An 18729-nucleotide genomic window follows, 5' to 3' on the forward strand; every position below is an offset into this window, starting at 1 on the left:
AAAGAAATAAATAGGCTCAGCGCCTGTGGCTCAAGCAGCTAAGGCACCAGCCCCATACACCTATGTGGCTGGCGGGTTCCAATCCAGCCCAGGCCTGCCAAACAATGACGGCAGCAACCAAAAAATAGCCGGGCGTTGTGGCAGGCACCTGTAGTCCCATCTTCTTGGGAGACGGAGGCAGGAGACTTGCTTTAACCTAGGAGTTGGAGGTTGCTATGAGCTGTGATGCCACAGCACTCTACCCAGGGTGATAGCTTAAGGCTCTGTTTCCAAAATAAATAAATAAAATACAGTGATCCATTATACAAACCAACCCTGTAAATTCAGGGATTTGAGAACAAGGCTTTTGTGATTCACAGGTAATTCCTAAACCTTGCTGCTCATCAGAATTGCTCAGATTTGTTAAAAATACACCTCAAATTTACTAAAGCATAATGCTCATGGAATTAAGCTCTAGATTTTTCTGATGGCCTATGAGGGAATTTGGGTAATACCTACCTTGAAAAAAATTCATTTAGCAGGTAAGTCACAGGTAGTAACACTCCCACTCCCTGTTTTCTCCAAATGTGGTTTGAACAGCTCAAACTTGTTCAAATAAAAGAGTTCTGGAAATTTGGCTTGGCACCTGTAGTGGTTATGGCGCTGGCCACATACACCAAGGCTAGCAGGTTCAAACCCAGCCCGGGCCAGCTAAACAACAGCAACTGCAACAACAACAACAAAAACCGGGTGTTGTGGCGGGCACCTATAGTCCCAGCTACTTGGGAGGCTGAGGCAAGAGAATCACTTAAGCCCAAGAGCTTGAGGTTGCTGTGAGCTGTGATGCCACGGCACTCTACCAGGGGTGACAAGTGAGACTCTTGTCTCCAAAAAAAAAAAAGTTCTGGAAATTTGAGATCTAGACCTTGATGATTAATGTCCAGGGTGTGCAGTTGTGTTTGTAGATATAAAATCTGTTCTAGGGACTGGGAGGTGAGTCTTTCTCCTGAGTTGATGAAGTTCCTACTGAAGGAAACATTACATACCCTGTGCAAGGATTCATTTTTGTTTCCTGGGCCCCATTTCCCATTATAAACTAGACCAGGCTAAGTGTCTCTCATCGCTTCCTGGAAATTAAGCCTTTAGGGAAGTCATTCTTATGTTCCCTCTGACCGACCTGCAGCTCTTTGGCTTCCCACATCATCAAATTTAGTTTCTTCTTTGGGTCTTCTGAGTTTTTTTCTTTCAGGTATAATGTTTTCTAGATTGACTCTCAAACTTTTCCTTACTAACCTCTTGAATCAAATCAGATCCAAGACCCTTGTTGCCAGCGCCTTCCCACTAGTGTCCTAAGACCAGAAGCTGGGTCAATGACTAAGAATAGGAAATTGCCCAGTCAGCACAGATTCAGAAATTTAACGTACCAAAAGCAATTCCTCTTATTTTTGTGTTCAAGGTTTAATAGCCATTCTTTACCATTATCTCTTGCCTAATAACCAACGAAACACCTTCACGGGGGTGAATGTATGTAAGTTTACTAGAATTTCAAGCATCTCTTTTTTTTTTATAATTTTTTTTTATTTCGACTTTATTACTTTGAAGGTTTTATTTTTTTTTTATTACTTCTTCCTCCTGTAGTGTTTTCTTGCCCCCCATGGAGCTGGGATCACAAGGTCTGGATGTCTCATTGTCCTGTTGTTGTAGAGACGGGGTCTTACTCTGGCTCATCTGGCTCAGGGGGGTCTTCAGCTGGTCGCGAACCTCTGAGCACAGGTGATCCACCTGCCTCGGCCTCTCACAGCGCTGGGACAATAGGCGTGAGCCACCACACCTGGCCAGAATTTCAAGCATCTTTTTTTTTTTTTTTTTTTTTGAGACGGAGCCTCAAGCTATCCCCCTGGGTAGAGTGCCATGGCATCACGCTCACAGCAACCTCCAACTCCTGGGCTCAAGCGAGTCTCCTGCCTCAGCCTCCCAAGTAGCTCGGACCACAGGCGCCCACCACAACGCCTGGCCATTTTTTGGTTGCAGCCATCGTTGTTTGGCGGCCCGGGCTGGGGATTCGAACCCGCCACCTTAGGTGTATGTGGCTGGCGCCTTAGCCGCTTGAGCCACAGGCGCCGAGCCTCAAGCATCTCTTATAGGTATCTGTGACCCTCTTATATGTGGTATACTAAGTAATTTGAGCCTATCCCAATAAAATTGGTTTTCTTCCCTTAAGTTCCTCATTGTGAGTATTTCTCTATAATTCTGAATCTCTTGATTTTAAAAATTAAAATCTCTCAGCTCCCTTCAAGGGGAGACAGGGTAGTAGGAAATCCTCTGCACACATTTTCCCCAGAACTATTAAGGGTCAGAATGGCCAAGAGTCACCAGGCACAGTGGCTTATGCCTGTAATCCTAGCACTCTGGGAGGCTGAGGCAGCTTAGGAGTTCAAGACCACCCTGAGCTAGAGTGAGACCCCATCTCTAAAAATAGCTGGGCATTGTGGTAGCACCTATAATCCCAGCTACTTGGGAGGCTGAAGCAAGAGGATAACTTGAGCCCAAGAGTTTGAGGTTGCTGTGAACTGTGATGCCACTGCACTCTGCCAAGGGTGACAGAGAGAGACTGTCTCAAAAAAAAAAAAAGTAAAATAATAAAAAAATTGGGTGGTGCCTCTGGCTCAGTGAGTATGGCACCAGCTCCATATACTGAGAGTGGTGGGTTCGGACCTGGCCCCGGGCAAATTGTAACCAAAAAAAACCCCAGCCGGGTATTGTGGTGGATGCCTGTAGTCCCAGGTACTCAGGAGGCTGAGGCAAGAGAATCGCCTAAGACCAAGAGCTGGAGGTTGCTGTGAGTTGTGACGCCAGGGCACTCTACCGAGGGCAACAAAGTAAGACTCTGTCTCAAAAAAAAAAACAAAAAACCAACTGAAGCAAGAGAATCACTTCAGCCCAAAAATCTGAAGCTGCTGTGAGCTATCATGATGCCACAGCACTCTATCCAGACAGAGTAAGAGTCCATCTCGAAAAAAAAAAAAAAATGACTAAGAGTCATCAGTCACTTCCCCTGCTGACTGGGGAAGTGAGACCAACTCTTAACAGACTGATGGTCGTTTACTTTACCCATGCTGTATAGCCATTTCTAAAAATAGTAAAGCATTTCAGTTAAGAGAGGAGATCTTTGGAACCAGCTAATTTGGGCAAATTGTATATCCTCTGTTTCATTTTTGTCACCTGTGAAAGGGAACTAATAGCATCTACCTCATAAGGTTGTTGTGAGGATTCAATGAGATAATGTATGCAAGGCTTAGAACACTGCTTAAGACAGAGTTAAGTATTCAATAAATATAAGCTGTTTTTCTGTCTCCAGGAACCGGAGTTTAATGAAGGAGGAAGACCCTGCTGTGCTTATCTCTGAGGTCCTAAGGAGGAAGTTTGCTCTGAAGGAAGAAGATACCAGTAGAAAAGGAAACTGACAACACTTTGCCCCGTAAACTCAGTTTCATGCTCCTGGAATTCCTTCAATAGCTGCCTTCCTCACTGCAGATGTTTCTGCCTCTCAATGAGAAATCTTCTTCAACAGTCTTGTTGACAAGCTAGAGCTTGGACTAAAAGAGAAGAACTAGATTATATACTTCTCGTACTTCAAAGCCTAGCAGAAGAAGCTAAGGCCTGTAATTTGTTACAGGTAATTGTATAGAATGTGGTATCTGAGTTTAAAGGGTAAGACAGAAGAAGTTTCTGATTTTTCCTCACCCATGTGTGAAAATAAGTCCTAAATGAAATGACTTCACTGCACTAGACCCCATAACTAATCTCATCGGACACTTTGGGCCCAGCTTTCACTCATTCTCAGTGGTTTCCTGGCAACAGAGCAGGACTGAGGAGAAGGGGCTATCAATCTGTGTACATGTTCACAGGGCAGGGAAATTCTTATGCTGCTCCATCATAAACCTACACCAGTATGCAGCAAACACTTTGCAATCACCCTCTCCCCTTCTCTGTCTACATACAGAGTTTGGGCTACTAAACTAGCCAACACTTGGGCTGCTGTTTGGGAGGCCTGGGCTGTTTTTTTCTTAAGCATATTTTATAATACTGAACAACCACATCTACCCTCCAGAGCCTTGGAGCTTCATCAGTTCCACTGATAAAAAACTTTCTCTTCCATGGACTTTAGTTTAAGCCTAGTAGGAAAGATATATGGGGCAGGGAAAGAATATACCATCTTTCTTCCAGACCCCTGACTGCTCCTTTGGCCAAGGTTTGTACCTACCACACCATGCATGACTCAGATGCCCTCAGGTCCCTTTCTCTAAGGTATGTGTACTGTGTATGTTTGGGTTGAAGTACTACCTAACATTAAAGGAAGAATTTAGAGAGATGCAAATGCTGTGTCCATCTCTTAAATTATGATTATCCAGTATCCTTTGGGGGTATATGACTCCTTTTAACTTTAAGGTGTATGGAACTTTTTTTTTTTTTTTGCAGTTTTTGGCTGGGGCCAGGTTTGAACCCACCACCTCCAGTGTATGGGGCCAGGGCCCTACTCCTTTGAGCCACAGGCACCTCCCTGAAACTTTCTTAAATAAGCTTCTAAGGTTTCCCTTTTTTCCTTATAAGGTCTTGCCCCAAACTCTTAGAAAAACAGTTCCATCCTATAACTTCCAAGTTTGCCACCTAGAGATTTTTTTAAGCCTCTTAGATACCACATCTGCAACATGAGAAACTACCAAAGATAATGCCTTGGGTAGAACATAGGTCAAATCAGACTTGTGTTCAGTTTAGACCCAGGGCAATGACAGGGTATACTATGAAAATGTTAATTTTTAAAAAATAAAATTAGCAATGTTTTAATTATCACCAGAGGTACCTTTGTAAATATTTACTTATATTCAGTTTTAAAAAAGGGATTCCCTTCTACCTTGTGAGAAAAGAGTAACTTAGGGAAAGATATTTAAATATAAAGTATATAAATTTAAAATGCTGTACAGTTACCACAAAAAATAAAAGTACCACCATTCTACCTATCTTTCTTTCTACCCATTCTCATACACCTGGGTCGTGAGAAGATTTACTTTATTCAAAAGGGCTCAAGAATAATCACCCCAGGCTTAGTGAGTGGGTAAGATTGCAGCCAGAGACAAAAAGAACACACATCCATAAGTAAGATCCCAGTCAGGCAACTGAAAGGGCAAAGAGTTGGGCCAGGTGCAATATCTCACACCTATAATCCTAGCACTCTGGGAAGCCAAGGCAGGAGGATTGCTTGAGCTCAGGAGTTTGAGATCTGCCTAAGCAAGAGACCTCATCTCCATTAAAAATAGCTTGTTCAGGAAATTTACTATTCACCTTCTTCAGAGAAAGCTATAACGCCAATCACACAGTCATAACAATGGCAGTGCCTGCTTTATTTACACAAAGAAAATGCTCAGTAACAACAGTTTCACAGCTTCATCCCATCCCTCCTTCCCACCTAAACCTCCCCATGCCCAATATAAGGTAATTCCCTACATATCTGCCATTTCAAGGTACTTTTTGAAACCCTCATAGAAACATTTAGAATTTGTGCCTGATAACTTGATTACCTTCAGAGTCCTGGGTAAAGAGCAAATCAGGCTGCAGATTTGACTGTGTTGGCCCATCCTGGTACTGAGCCTGAGGGTTGTTAGGAAACTGCCCTAAGCCCTGATTACAGTTATTGGTCACGTCTTGGAAAGGAGCTCTAGTGTTATGGGCAATGACTCGCTGGCCCTGAGAATCTTCAGTGAAAAGCTGACTCCATGAGTCCTTGCCCTTTTTGCCATCCCAGGAGAACTGAGAAACAGGACAAGGGCTTTGTTTTGCTGATCCCATGTTTTCTCCACTCCAGGATTCCCTGTACGTTTTAACGACAGGGGCCTGCCTGTTTTCTTTGGTAGACACCTTCTTTTTCAATTTAGTCTTGTCTAAGGGCTGACAACATTTGTTCCAAGATGGTTTGATGTGTTTCTGCAGGCCCTGATAATTCTTAGATCCATGAAGCCATTCACTTCTCACGGCAGAATCTCTTTCTCCCTTTTGGTCTGGCAGACAAGAACTTTCCAAGTCCTGGGTGAAAGAAAAAGTCAGTGAGGCATTACTTTCTCCAGCATAGTCTAGGGTGTCAGGCTGGTGCAAAGATAGCACAGACAAAAATGGGGTTCCCATTCTGTGGTGGCCGGAAGTCTGGAGAGACTGGGAAGAAAGTCCAGCTTCCTGGATGTCTGCAGGAGTTGAAGTGGCTAAAGGGGGTGCCACACAACCATCCTCTAAGCCTTGGATCAGATGGTCTAGGTGGGCTGCATCTTTCTTAGATGAGTTGTTGATCTGACTTTCTGTATGAGATGGTACACTCCTCTGGTCACAACCATTTGTCTTTCCTAGTAAAACAGGAATGAACAAATATTCTTCAGTGGGAAAATTCTGACCTGGGCAGGATTTAGTTGTTTTCTGAAATCAGTATCAGGTACTATTACAACCTAGTAACGGAATCTTCACATAACTATGCAGCTAATCCTCCTGCTTTCAATCTCACTTAATCTCAGTCTCCCTCCTGAATAGATCTTATTATTCCTCTACTCAATGTATGGATGTGTCCCATGATCTACCTGATAGTCAAACATGGCATACAATCAGACCATAGTCTACTTCTCCAGCTGAGTTTTTTAATTGTGGGGTTTAATATGGGGCACATAGTTTGCTTTTATTTTTTATTTAAATGTCCTCTCTACTAAATATTAATAGTTACCCTGACCAAATAAATACTCCCAGATATTACCATTAAAGAATCATACTTGTTCTATAAGGTCTCAAAAAATTGCAATAATACTTAGAAATTTTTCTGATGACAATGTGAAGAATTGTAGATCCCACTCCCCACATTTCATGGGAAAGAGAGAGAAGACACAGGATGCTAAATCCAACCAGTATGAAGGACAATAATAAAACAACAGCTAGGGTATAGCCTGTCCATTTTATCAGTCATGGAGTGCGTCCTATTCTGCCTTAAGATGAATGGTATGGTATTCCCAGTCTCCCCAATACCATCTAATTACAGGTAAAACAGAATAAATCATTTCCTCTTTCCTTCTCCAATAAGCATTATATTGCAAAAACTATATGTTTTGTCAACTTTGCCTAAGAATTCAATAGACTATAAAATATACCAGATTTTGTAAGTAGAAAAAGTGTTTTTTGAGAAAAATTTGTCCTTATTACATAAAGCAAAGTGATGTTTAAGTTTTAATTTGGAGGAGGGAGAATGCATTTGAAGTTTATGTGAAGCACTCCTCCCAATACTCTCCAACTAGCAAGAACTGGCTCTGGAAGGCCCAGCCTGCTGAGAACCAGCTGCTCACCTGAACAGTGACATGCAAACAAAGAACCTGCTAAAGGATGAGACATAAGCCAATTTTATTCCAACCTTTCTAAGCAAAAAGCATCTTTGAACCTTTGACTAATTTGAGAAACTTCATAAAGAAATATTAACAATTAACCTTGGCCCAGAGCCTGTAACTTAGTGGCTAAGGGCGCCAGCCACATGCACCAGAGCTGGCAAGTTCAAATCCAACCAGGGCCTGCCAAACAACAATGACAACTGCAACCAAAAAATAGCCAGGCATTGTGGCAGGCACCTGTAGTCCCAGATACTTGGGAGGCTGAAGCAAGAGAATCACTTAAACCCAAGAGTTGGAGGGTGACAAAGTAAAACTCTGCCTCAAAAACCAAAAACCTTATACAAATTACAAATTGTGGCCAACCCAAGACATACACCTAATGGCAGATCAACTCCTGAATATACCTTTTCTTTTTTTTTTTTTTTGAGACAGAGCCTCAAGCTGTCTCCCTGGGTCAAGTGCCATAGCATCACAGCTCACAGCAACCTCCAACTCCTGGGCTTAAGTGATTCTCTTGCCTCAGCCTCCCAAGTAGCTGGGACTACAGGGGCCCACCACAACACCTGGCTATTTTTTCGTTGTAGTTGTCATTGTTGTTTGGCGGGCCCAGGCTGGATTCGAACCCACCAGCTCTGGTGTATGTGGCTGGTGCCTTAGCCACTTGAGCAACCAGCACCGAGCCAATACCTTTTCTTACTACCCTGTGAGTGAATATAAATATTTATTATTAAGCTGAGCAAAATGGAACCAGAAAAGTATGTTTGTAAGTTTGTATATACTGCCCTTTTTTATAATCCAAAATGTGTTTATTGGAATGGTGTCCCATTCATTCAAGCAGGATGCTTTCTGTGCTGCAAGCCTTGCTTTTCCTCCTGTAGGTTGGCAGAGGACACCAGAGCAACCAACACACAAAACTATTATTTGAGGCAGTGGCTGTGGCTCAAGGGAGTAGGGCACCGGTCCCATATACTGGAGGTGGCAGTCAAAAACTGCAAAAAACCCCAAAACTATTATTCGTGCATGGCTAAACACTGTGGTGGTTTCACAGCATCCTGGGCATTTCATGTCCATGAAGTAGGAATTGAGGGCTCTGCATCAGGCGGTTCTTTTTTTTTTTTGAGACAATCTCACTATGTTGTCCTTGGTAGAGCACTGTGGTGTCACAGCTCACAGCAACCTCAAACTCTTGGGCTTAAGTGATTCTCTTGCCTCAGCCTCCCAAATAGCTGGGACTACAGGCGCCCAACACAATGCCCAGCTTTTTTTTTTAATTGCAGTTGTCGTCATTCAGCAGGCCCTGGCCAGGTTCTAACCCACCTGCCTCGGTGTTTGTGGCCCACACTCTAATCACTGTGCTATGGGCACCAAGCCCAGGCAGTTCTTATGTTTCCTCATCTCTTCTGGACAGAGATGAAGGAGATCCTTTGCGAAAGGTATCTTCTTGTGTGAAGGCCATCACCACCCAAAAACTATATTGCTTTTCTTTTTTTTTTTTGAGACAGGAGCCTCAAGCTGTCCCCCTGGGTAGAGTGCCATGGCATTACAGCTCACAGCAACCTCCAACTCCTGGGCTCAAGCGAGTCTCCTACCTAAGCCTCTCAAGTAGCTGGGACCACAGGCGCCTGCCACAACGCCCAGCTATTTTTTGGTTGTAGCCGTCATTGTTGTTTGGCAGGCCCGGGCTGGATTCGAACCCGCCTCTTTGGGTGTACGTGGCTGGTGCCTTAGCCACTTGAGCCACAGGCGCCGAGCCTATATATTGCTTTTCAAAAGGCAATCTTGGGTTTTTTAACCTTTTCCAATAGGTCAGTTAAGTTTAACACAATGCACTAGTCTGGCCACTTCTCATAAATGTTCCAATATGGAAAAATAAACACACTCTTTTTTTTGCTCCCCAGACAGGTCACCATACTTGGCTGCAGGGTGAAGAAGGAAGCAATGCTTCTCTGTTGAACGCCTGTAGGTGGAGTTCTTCGAGTAAAAGAAATATTATCCGTTCTTTCTCCAGGAAAGAGTGTTAGCATTTTGGTGCCTGGTTTGATTAAATGTGTCTGAAAAGGGGGAGAAAAAGAATATTAGAATCTACTGATATTAAAAGAGCTGTCAGACAGGAGATACCTTATAACAGTAACCCTCTTGGAAGCACAATGGACCAGTTGGACTCCACTTATATCTTATTATTCAGGTACTTTGTGCTGGACATCATCTTTCATTTCCTGCCATCCTGGTGATTTTTTTTTTTTAATTTTTAAGGAATCACACATTCCTACTTTAGCCTAGTCTTTCTGTTTTCCATGGAAATAAGAAAGACTGACTAAACAAGCAAAATTTGTTAAAGGGATTACAGAGATGATGTGCTTTCCTTTACATTTAAGATTTATTAATATTCTATGTCAGCACCCAGTTGATCCGTTTGCAGTAGTTTTCAAGTAAGTTACATAGCAGATAAGGGCATGGCTCCAGAGCCACACAGCCGGGGTTCAAATCAATTCCAATTCTGCCACTATTAGTTGTATGACCGGCAAGCTGCTTAATCTGTTTCATTCGCATGTGTGAAACTGGGGCAATAGTAGTACCTCTCCCATATGGCTGTTACGAAAATTTAGTGATTAATTCACATACAAGGCTTACACAGCTCCTGACACACAGGAAGCATTCAAGCTGACTAGTATTAAGTGGAGGAGTAATGGGAACAGCACCAGTCTTGCCACACTTTCATGTCAGGCCGTTTTTTACTTTACAGTGTGGTACTGGAAGATAGGCAAGAGAGATTGAGGAAGCTGAGTTTTGTCAACTGTCTACAAATACAGCTTTATCCATTTAGTGTGATTTGTTTTACTTCCATTTGCTTGTTATGGAATGCCTGAGAAGTAGGGAGAATAGGATTATACTCAATTCAATTAAGCTGTAATTGCCAAAGAGAAAATGAGATTTGCCAATATTCATGCAGTTAAGTTTGGAAGTAGACCTGAAACTTAAACCCAAATTACTAATTCTAGCTCAAAGTTGACTATATCATTTTTTACATTTGGAAACTAAGTTATACTTTTGAGTGCTTAAAAGAACAAAATCCTGGATATACAATTCATACTTAGACATGGAGTAGTGGCACAGAACTTGTTCTCCCACCATATACAACTAGAAAACTGGAGCAAAGGTGCATGAAAAAAATTGATTTTAGGCTCGGCACCTGTGGCTCAACTGGCTAAGGTGCCAGCCACATACACCTGAGCTGGCGGGTTCGAATCCAGCCCGGACCCACCAAACAACAATGATGGCTGCAGCCAAAAAATAGCCGGGCATTGTGGCAGGTGCCTGTGATCCCAGCTACTTGGGAGGCTGAGGCAGGAGACTCGCTTGAGCCCAGGAGTTGGAGGTTGCTGTGAGCTGTGATGCTACGGCACTCTACCCAAGGGGACAGCTTGAGGCTCTGTCTCAAAAAAAAAAAAAAAGATTTTAAACAGCAGACAACAGGCAGTACATAACTGTGAACCCTGAGAAAAGGGAAACAAGTGAGGTGAGCCCTATGACCACCTCAGCTTTCTGCCTGAAACCACTTTCCATACCACAATATATACCCAAAGCAGAGCACTGCAGTTTTGATGAACTGAGTAGATGGAGACTGAATTTGCGGCACCTGAGATGGCTGAGATTTATAACAGAGAAAGACCTCCACCAACTACATAGGGATCCCTTCAAGTCCATTACTGAATACTAAGCCATGTGTAAGTAAAACCCCATGAGGCCAGGCAAAGACACTGCAAACTGCAGTTGTAAGCTAAACAATTCCCAGAACAACTCACATAGGATGGGAGATATCTGACTTTTCACTAGACAGAGTAGAGCGATGACCTTGAAACAAGACACATTCAGTAGAGTTCTAAGAAGAAAACTTTTTTTTTTTTTTTTTGAGACAGTCTCACTTTGTTGTCCTTAGTAGAGTGCTGTGGCATCATAGCTCACATGATCCTCTTGCCTCAGTTTTTCATTTTCAGTAGAGACAGGATCTCACTCTTGCTCAGGCTGGTCTTGAACTTGTGAGCTCAGGCAATCCACCTGTCTCAGCCTCCCGTATTGCTAGGATTACAGGCATGAGCCACCAAGCCTGGCCAAACCATTCTTTTGGGTCTTTTTTTTTTTTTTAGACAAAGTCTCATTCTGTCATGCTTGGTAGAATGCTGTGGCATCATCATAGCTCACAGCAACCTCAAACTTTTGGGTTTGAGCAATCCTCCTGAGTAGCTGAGACTATAGGTGCCTGCCACCATGGCCAGCTAGTTTTTCTATTTTTAGTAGAGACAGGGTCTCGCTCTTCCTCAGGCTGGTCTTGAACTCCTGAACTCAAGCAATCCACCCTCCTCAGCCTCTGAGAATGCTAGCATTAAAGGAGAGAGGCACTACACCTGTCCAGAAACCATTCTTTAGTAGTAGAACTAGCCCTAGATCAAAAACTATTCCAGGCTCGGCACCTGTGGCTCAAGTGGCTAAGGTGCCAGCCACATACACCTAAGGTGGCGGGTTCAAATCTAGCCCCGGCCCGCCAAACAACGATGACGGCTGCAACCAAAAAATAGCTGGGCATTGTGGCGAGTGCCTGTGGTCCGAGCTACTTGGGAGGCTGAGGCAGGAGACTCGCTTGAGCCCAGGAGTTGGAGTTTGCTGTGAGCTGTGATGCCACAGCATTCTACCCAGGGCCACAGCTTGAGGCTCTGTCTCAAAAAAGAAAAGAAATTTACTAGATAGTCTTAATAACAGATCAGAGGCTACAGAAGAAAATATCAGCGAACTAAAAGACATAGCAAAAGAAACTATACAAAATGAAACAAAAAAATGAAAAAGAATAAACAAAGTCTTAATAATCTATAGATATAAACATTACATATTATTTAGTCTCAAAAAAACAAGGTAGAAGGTAAAGAAAATCTATTTGAAGAACTAATGGCCGAAGACTTTTCCAAGTTTGATGAAGAGTACAAACTATACTAGATTCTTTTTTAATGATAGCCAACACAACATCTCTCATTTCACATATTCTTCTCATGCGACCATGACACTCTTTCCATCAGGTGGCAAAATCTGTATTCCTTTACCTTGAACTTAAAAAGAACTTTGTGACTACTTTGACCAATAAAAAATAATAGAAGTAACAAAACACTATATAATTTCCAAAGCTAGATCATAAAAATCCCATGTACTTCTGCCCTGCTCTCGAGATGCTCACACTTGGACCCTGGACACCATATTATAAGGAAGCCCAAGCTGGCATATGGCTTTTTAAATTTTATAAGAACCACATCGTAGCTATGTGAAATGATGTGGATTAATAGGTCCACAAATATGTGAGCACCTGTATACTAGATACTGAGAATTTAGTTATAAAACAGATTGCTCGGCACCCATAGCTCAGTGGTTTCGGTGCTGGCCACACACACCAGAGCTGGTGGGTTAGAACCCAGCCTGGGCCTGCTAAACAATAATGACAACTACAACAAAAAAATATCTGGGGGTTGTGGCAGGCACCTGTTTTCCCAGCTACTTGGGAGGCTGAGGCAAGAGAATCACTTAAGCCCGCGAGTTTGAAGTTGCTATGAGCTGTGACACTATGGCACTCTACCCAGTGCAACATAGTAAAACTCTGTCTCAAAAAAAAACAGATTGCTCAGTAAAGTTTACAGTTTAGAGAGAAAATATGCTAATAATTACATAAATTACCATAAGTAAGGCCAGGCGTGGTCGGTCATTCATACCTGTAATCCTAGCACTCTGGGAGACTGAGGCAAGAGAAATGCTTAAGGTTAAGAGCAAGACCACCTGGAACAAGAATGAAACCCTGTCTATATAATAGACAACTTAACCACGCATGGTGGTGCATACCTACAGTCCCAGCTATGTGGGAGGCTGAGATAGGATGATCACTTGAGTCTAGGAGTTTGAGGATGCAGTGAGCTATGATGCTGCCACTGCACTCTAACCAGGGGGACCGAGTGAGACTGCCTCAACAAATAAATAAACTAATTAATTACAAAAGTATGCTAAGTACTATAAAGAAGCTTTACAGAAAGCTACAGATTATCAGACCTCAATTAGCAAAACATCTGAGTTACCAAGTTGACCGAGTTAGCTCAAAGATGTTCCTTCCTTAGGTCAGAGTGATGTCAGAAATGACAACATGCCAGTTGTAGCTTTCTTAGAAAATCAATGGCTTCAAGGATCTTTTTATCTCAGTGTAATGTTAAGATTGAGTGAAGACAGATCATTTGAACTGAGAAGGACCCAGATACAAAGTCCTTCAGCTAATTATCCCTACCTCAAAACAAAGGCAGCATCTGCTTTATACAGTACAGGCATATCTCATTTTATTGAGCTTCACAGACACTGTTCTGGGGGTATGTGTGTGTTTTAGTTTGTTTTTCTTTCTGCAAATTGAAAGTTTGTGGCCACCCTGCATTGAGCAAGTCTCTCAGTGCCATTTTTTCAATAGCCTATGACCACTCTGTGTCTCACATTTTAGTAATTCTCATAATATTCCAAACTTTATTATTTAATAATTTTTTTTTCTTGTAGTATTTTTCAAATTACAGATATTTGGGTTTTTTTTTAATTTTTTAATTTTTTTTATTAGATCATAATTGTGTACATTAATTCTCTCATAGGATACAGTGTGTTATGTCTATATGCAGTTTGGAAAACTCTCATCCAAGTGGCTAACATAGCAATCATGTCTTTCTCATAATTGTTAAGACATTTATATTATATTTAATAATTATTATATTTGTTGTGGTAATCTGTGATCAGTGATCTTTGATGTTTCTATTGTAATTGTTTTGAAGTGCCATGAACCACATGTGTATATGATGGAAAAGTTAATAAATGTGTGTGTTCTGACTGTTCCACTGAATAGCTGTTTCCCAGTCTCCTTCTCCTTGGGCTTTTCTATTTCCTGGGGACACAACAATGAGATTAGACCAGTTAATAACCCTACAATGGCCTCTAAGTGTTCAAGTAAAAGGAAGAGTCACAGGTCTCTCACTTTTAAATCAAAAGCTAGAAATGATTAAGCTTAGTGAGAAAGGCAAGTCAAAAGCTGAGAGGCCAAAGTGGGGCTTCTGGCACCAAAATAGTTAGCAAAGGTATGAATGCAAAGAAAAAGTTCTTGAAGGAAATTAAAAATGCTACTCTAATGAACACACAAGTGATAAGAAAGTAACTGATAAGGAGGTTTGAGTGATCTGGATAGATCAAACCAGTTACATTCCCCTAAGCCAAAACCTAATTCAAAGCAAGGCTCTAATACATTTCAATTCTGTGAAGGCTGAGAAGGGTAAGGAAGCTGAAGAAGAAAAGTTTGAAACTAGGAGAGGCTGGCCCATGAAGTTTAAGGAAAGATGTCTCTGTAACATAAAAGCAAAAGGTGAGGCTTGGTGCCCCAGCACAATGGTTACAGCACCAGCCACATACACCGAAGTTGGAGGGTTCAAAAACCCAGCCCAGGCCTGCTAACCAACAATGACAACTGCAACCAAAAATAGCTGGGCATTGTGGCGGGCGCTTATAGCCAGATACTTGGCAGGCTGAGGCAAGAGAATCACTTGAGCCCAGGAGTTTGAAGTTGCTGTGAGCTGGGATGCCACAGCACTCTACCTGACATAGTGAAAGTCTGTCTCAAAGAGAAAAAAAAAAAAAAGCAAATGGTGAAGCAGCAAATGCTGCTATAGAAGCTATAGCAACTTATCTAGATCTAGTTAACTGACAAAAGTGAACAACAGATTTTCAGTGTAGATGAAATAGCCTTATATATAAAGAAGATGCTATTTAGGTAGGACTTTTATAGCTAGAGAAAAGTCAATGCCTGGCTTCAAAAGACAGGCTGAATCTTTTATTAGGGGCTAATGTAGCTGGTGACTTTAAGTTGAAGCCAATGCTAATTTACCATTCCAAAAATCCTATCGTTCTTAAGTACTATGCTAAATCTACTTTGCCTATACACTATGAATGGAACAGAGCCTGGATGACAACGTATCTTTTGGGTATCTTTTTACCTGTTTACAGCATCATTAACTGAATATTTTAAGCCCTCTCGAGACCTGCTGCTTAGGAAGATTCCTTTGAAAATAGTACTGCTTACTGACAATTAACAATTCACCTAGTCACTCAAGAGCTCTGATGGATATATACAAGATGTTTTCATGCCTGCTAACACAATATTGGTTCTGTAGCTCGTGGAGCAAGGAGTAATTATGACTCTCAAGTCTTCTTATTTAAGAAATGTATTTCAGAACAGCACCTGTAGTTCAGTGGGTAGAGCCTTTGCCACATACACCGGGGCTGCCGGGTTCAAACCTAGCCCGGGCCTGCTAAAACTGCAACAACAACCACAAAAAATAACTGGGCACGGTGGCAGGGGCCTGTAGTCCCAGCTATTTGGGAGGCTGAGGCAAGAAAATCTCTTAAGCCCAAGAGTTTGAGGTTGCTGTGAGCTGTGACACCACTGCACTCTACCAAGGGCAATAAAGTAAGATACTGTCTAAAAAAAAGAATTGTATACAAATTGAAATGTCTGTACTGATGCTCAACACAACCAATAAAATCTCAATTACAAAAGGAAATAAAGGCTCGGTGCCTGTGGCTCAAACGGCTAAGACATCAGCAACATACATCTGAGATGGCGGGTACGAATCCAGCCCGGGCCCACCAAACAACAATGATGGCTGCAACCAAAAAATAGCCAGGCGTTGTGGTGAGCGCCTGTAGTCCCAGCTACTTGGGAGGCGGAGGAAGGAGAATCACTTGAGCCCAGGAGTTAGAGGTTGCTGTGAGCTGTGATGCTACAGCACTCTACCAAGGGCAGCTTGAGGCTCTGTCTCAAAAAAAAAAAAACAACAACAAAAGGAAATAAAAAGAAAAAGGCGTCAGGATTCTCATCATTGCATACCTCCAACCACCTAAGTCATCTCTGTTATCTCTGTTGAATTAGTAACAAAGAATTAATTCAAAACTTACTTCAAGGCCCTGGCTCAGCAGCTCAAACATGCAGAGGATTATTTCTATCTGATACTCTAGAATAGAAATAAGTAACAGAAACACTTAGCACACAGCCTGAAAGGAGACTCTGGAAGATGTTTTTGGAGGTGGCCAGTAAGGTGACTCACGCCTGTAATCCTAGCACTCTGGGAGGCCAAGGCGGGTGCCTTGCTTGAGTTCACAAGTTCAAGACCAGCCTGAACAAAAGTGAGACCCCATCTCTACTAAAAATAGAAAAACTGAGGCAAGAGGTTCGCTGACCCCAAGTTTGAGGTTGCTGTGAGCTATGATGCCATGGCACTTTACCCAGCATGACAGCTTAAGATTCTGTCTCAAAAAAAAAACAAAAACAACTTACTTCAGGCATGAGGTGGCTCACTCCTGTAATCCTAGTGCTGTTGGGAGGCCAAGGCCAATCCTCTTGGGAGGATTGCTTGAGCTCAGAAGTTCGAGACTAGCCTGAGCAAAAGCAAAACAGCTGTCTCTACTAAAAATAGAAAAAACTGATCAGGTATTGTGGAGTATGCCTCTAGTCCATCCATCTTGCTCAGAACTCATGTATTAGATTTTTCCAAGTGACTATTGGTTGCTAAACAGTCTCCTGTAACTAGAAATCCTAGGAGAGAACAAGAACGGTTTTATTGCTGCGTGCCTACATTTGTGCTTGTTACTTCAACCTGTAATGTCTTTCTCCTTTTCCTTTACCTGTCTATATTCTACTTGTCCTCCAAGATTCAGCTCAGACATCATATCCTCCAAAACCATCTTTTTTTGTTTGTTCTGTTTTTTAGACAGAGTTTTGCTTTGTTGCCCTTGGTGGAGTGTCATGGCGTCATAGCTCACAGCAACCTCAAACTCTTGGGGTCAAGAGATTCTCTTGCCTCACTTTTTCATTTTTAGTAGAGACAGGGTCTCACTTTTGCTTGGGCTGGTCTCAAACTTGTGAGCTGAAGCGATCCACCTGCCTTGGCCTCCCACGGTGCTAGGATTACAGGCGTGAGCCACCATGCTGGCCACCTCCAAAAACATCTTGCTAGAGCCTCCTTCTAGGCAGTGTGCTAATGTTTCTGTTACTTATTTCTTTTTTTTTTTTTGAGACAGAGCCTCAAGCTATCCCCCTGGGTAGAGTGCCATGGCATCACGCTCACAGCAACCTCCAACTCCTGAGCTCAAGCGAGTCTCCTGCCTCAGCCTCCCAAGTAGCTGGGACCACAGGCGCCCGCCACAACGCCTGGCCATTTTTAGGTTGCAGCCATCATTGTTGTTTGGCGGGCCGGGATGAGGATTCGAACCCGCCACCTTAGGTGTATGTGGCTGGCGCCTTAGCCGCTTGAGCCACAGGCGCTGAGCCACTGTTACTTATTTCTATTCTAGAGTATCACACAGATATAATCTTCTGCATGTTTGTCACACTCAATTTTTCAGGGCTAGGATTTGGTATCTCCTGGAAAATTCATAGTCCTTGATACCTAGTAGGTTCACCACATATTTTTTTTGTACTATGGTATTCCACTTTGTTTAGTTTAGATAATGCACACCCAACTGTACTCAAAACCTCCTTGTAACCAGATATCCTTATTCATGGAGGAGATATTTTACCATTCAGTTGACAAATATTTATTCATCCCTACCCCATGCCAATTACTGTAAAAAGTTTTGAGGACTTTGTAACAAATTAGGAGATATCATCCCTGCCCTCTCAATGTTCACAGCATATATGAGCTAGGAGCCAGACTTTTGTGCACAGTGCAGGCAAAATCGTCACCATAAAGGCTAGTACTACAGATTCAATGCAATCCCCATTAAAATACCAACAGCGGGCTCGGCGCCTGTGGCTCAAGCGGCTAGGGCACCAGCCACATACACCTAGGGTGGCTGGTTCGAGTCCAGCCCGGACCCACCAAACAACAATGATGGCTGCAACCAAAAAACAGCCTGGCGTTGTGGTGGGCACCTGTGGTCCCGGCTACTTGGGAGGCTGAGGCGGGAGACTCGCTTGAGCCCAGGGGTTGGAGGTTGCTGTGAGCAGTGAAGCCATGGCACTCTAACCAGGGTGACAGCTTGAGGCTCTGTCTCAAAAAAAAAAAAAATACCAACAGCATACTTAGAAGAACTGGGAAAAATAATTCTTCATTTTGTATGGAACCAGAAAAATAAAAAAAAAAAACCCGTATAGCCAAGACAACCCTTAGTAATAAAAACAAAGCTGGAGGCCATCACTCTACCACACTTCAGGTTATATTAGAAGTCCAGGCTTGGCGCCTGTGGCTCAAGTGGCTAAGGCGCCAGCCACATACACCTAAGGTGGTGGGTTCGAATCCAG

At 42.7% G+C, this 18729-nt stretch overlaps 2 protein-coding genes across 4 annotated transcripts in view; one reads left to right on the forward strand and one right to left on the reverse strand.

Moving 5' to 3' along the window:
• MTFR1L (mitochondrial fission regulator 1 like) overlaps nt 1–4360 on the forward strand; it is a 14808-nt gene extending 10448 nt beyond the window's left edge. For all 3 annotated transcript variants that reach the window (XM_023519095.1, XM_012811430.2, XM_023519096.1), the window contains exon 7: nt 3338–4360. In XM_023519095.1, the coding sequence (XP_023374863.1) occupies nt 3338–3443 (106 nt within the window). In that variant the 3' untranslated portion in view covers nt 3444–4360. The remainder of the gene's footprint in view (nt 1–3337) is intronic.
• Nucleotides 4361–5326: 966 nt separating this feature from the next.
• The window catches only part of AUNIP (aurora kinase A and ninein interacting protein), a 14982-nt gene continuing 1579 nt past the window's right edge, over nt 5327–18729 (reverse strand). The window contains exons 2-3 of the mRNA XM_012811431.2: nt 9298–9436; nt 5327–6368 (exon numbers count right to left, since the gene is read on the reverse strand). Of these exons, the coding sequence (XP_012666885.1) occupies nt 5527–6368; nt 9298–9436 (981 nt within the window). The 3' untranslated portion in view covers nt 5327–5526. The remainder of the gene's footprint in view (nt 6369–9297; nt 9437–18729) is intronic.

Source organism: Otolemur garnettii, unplaced genomic scaffold, assembly GCF_000181295.1.
Source record: "Otolemur garnettii isolate 467f Iridium unplaced genomic scaffold, OtoGar3 scaffold00156, whole genome shotgun sequence".
Lineage (NCBI taxonomy): Eukaryota > Metazoa > Chordata > Mammalia > Primates > Galagidae > Otolemur > Otolemur garnettii.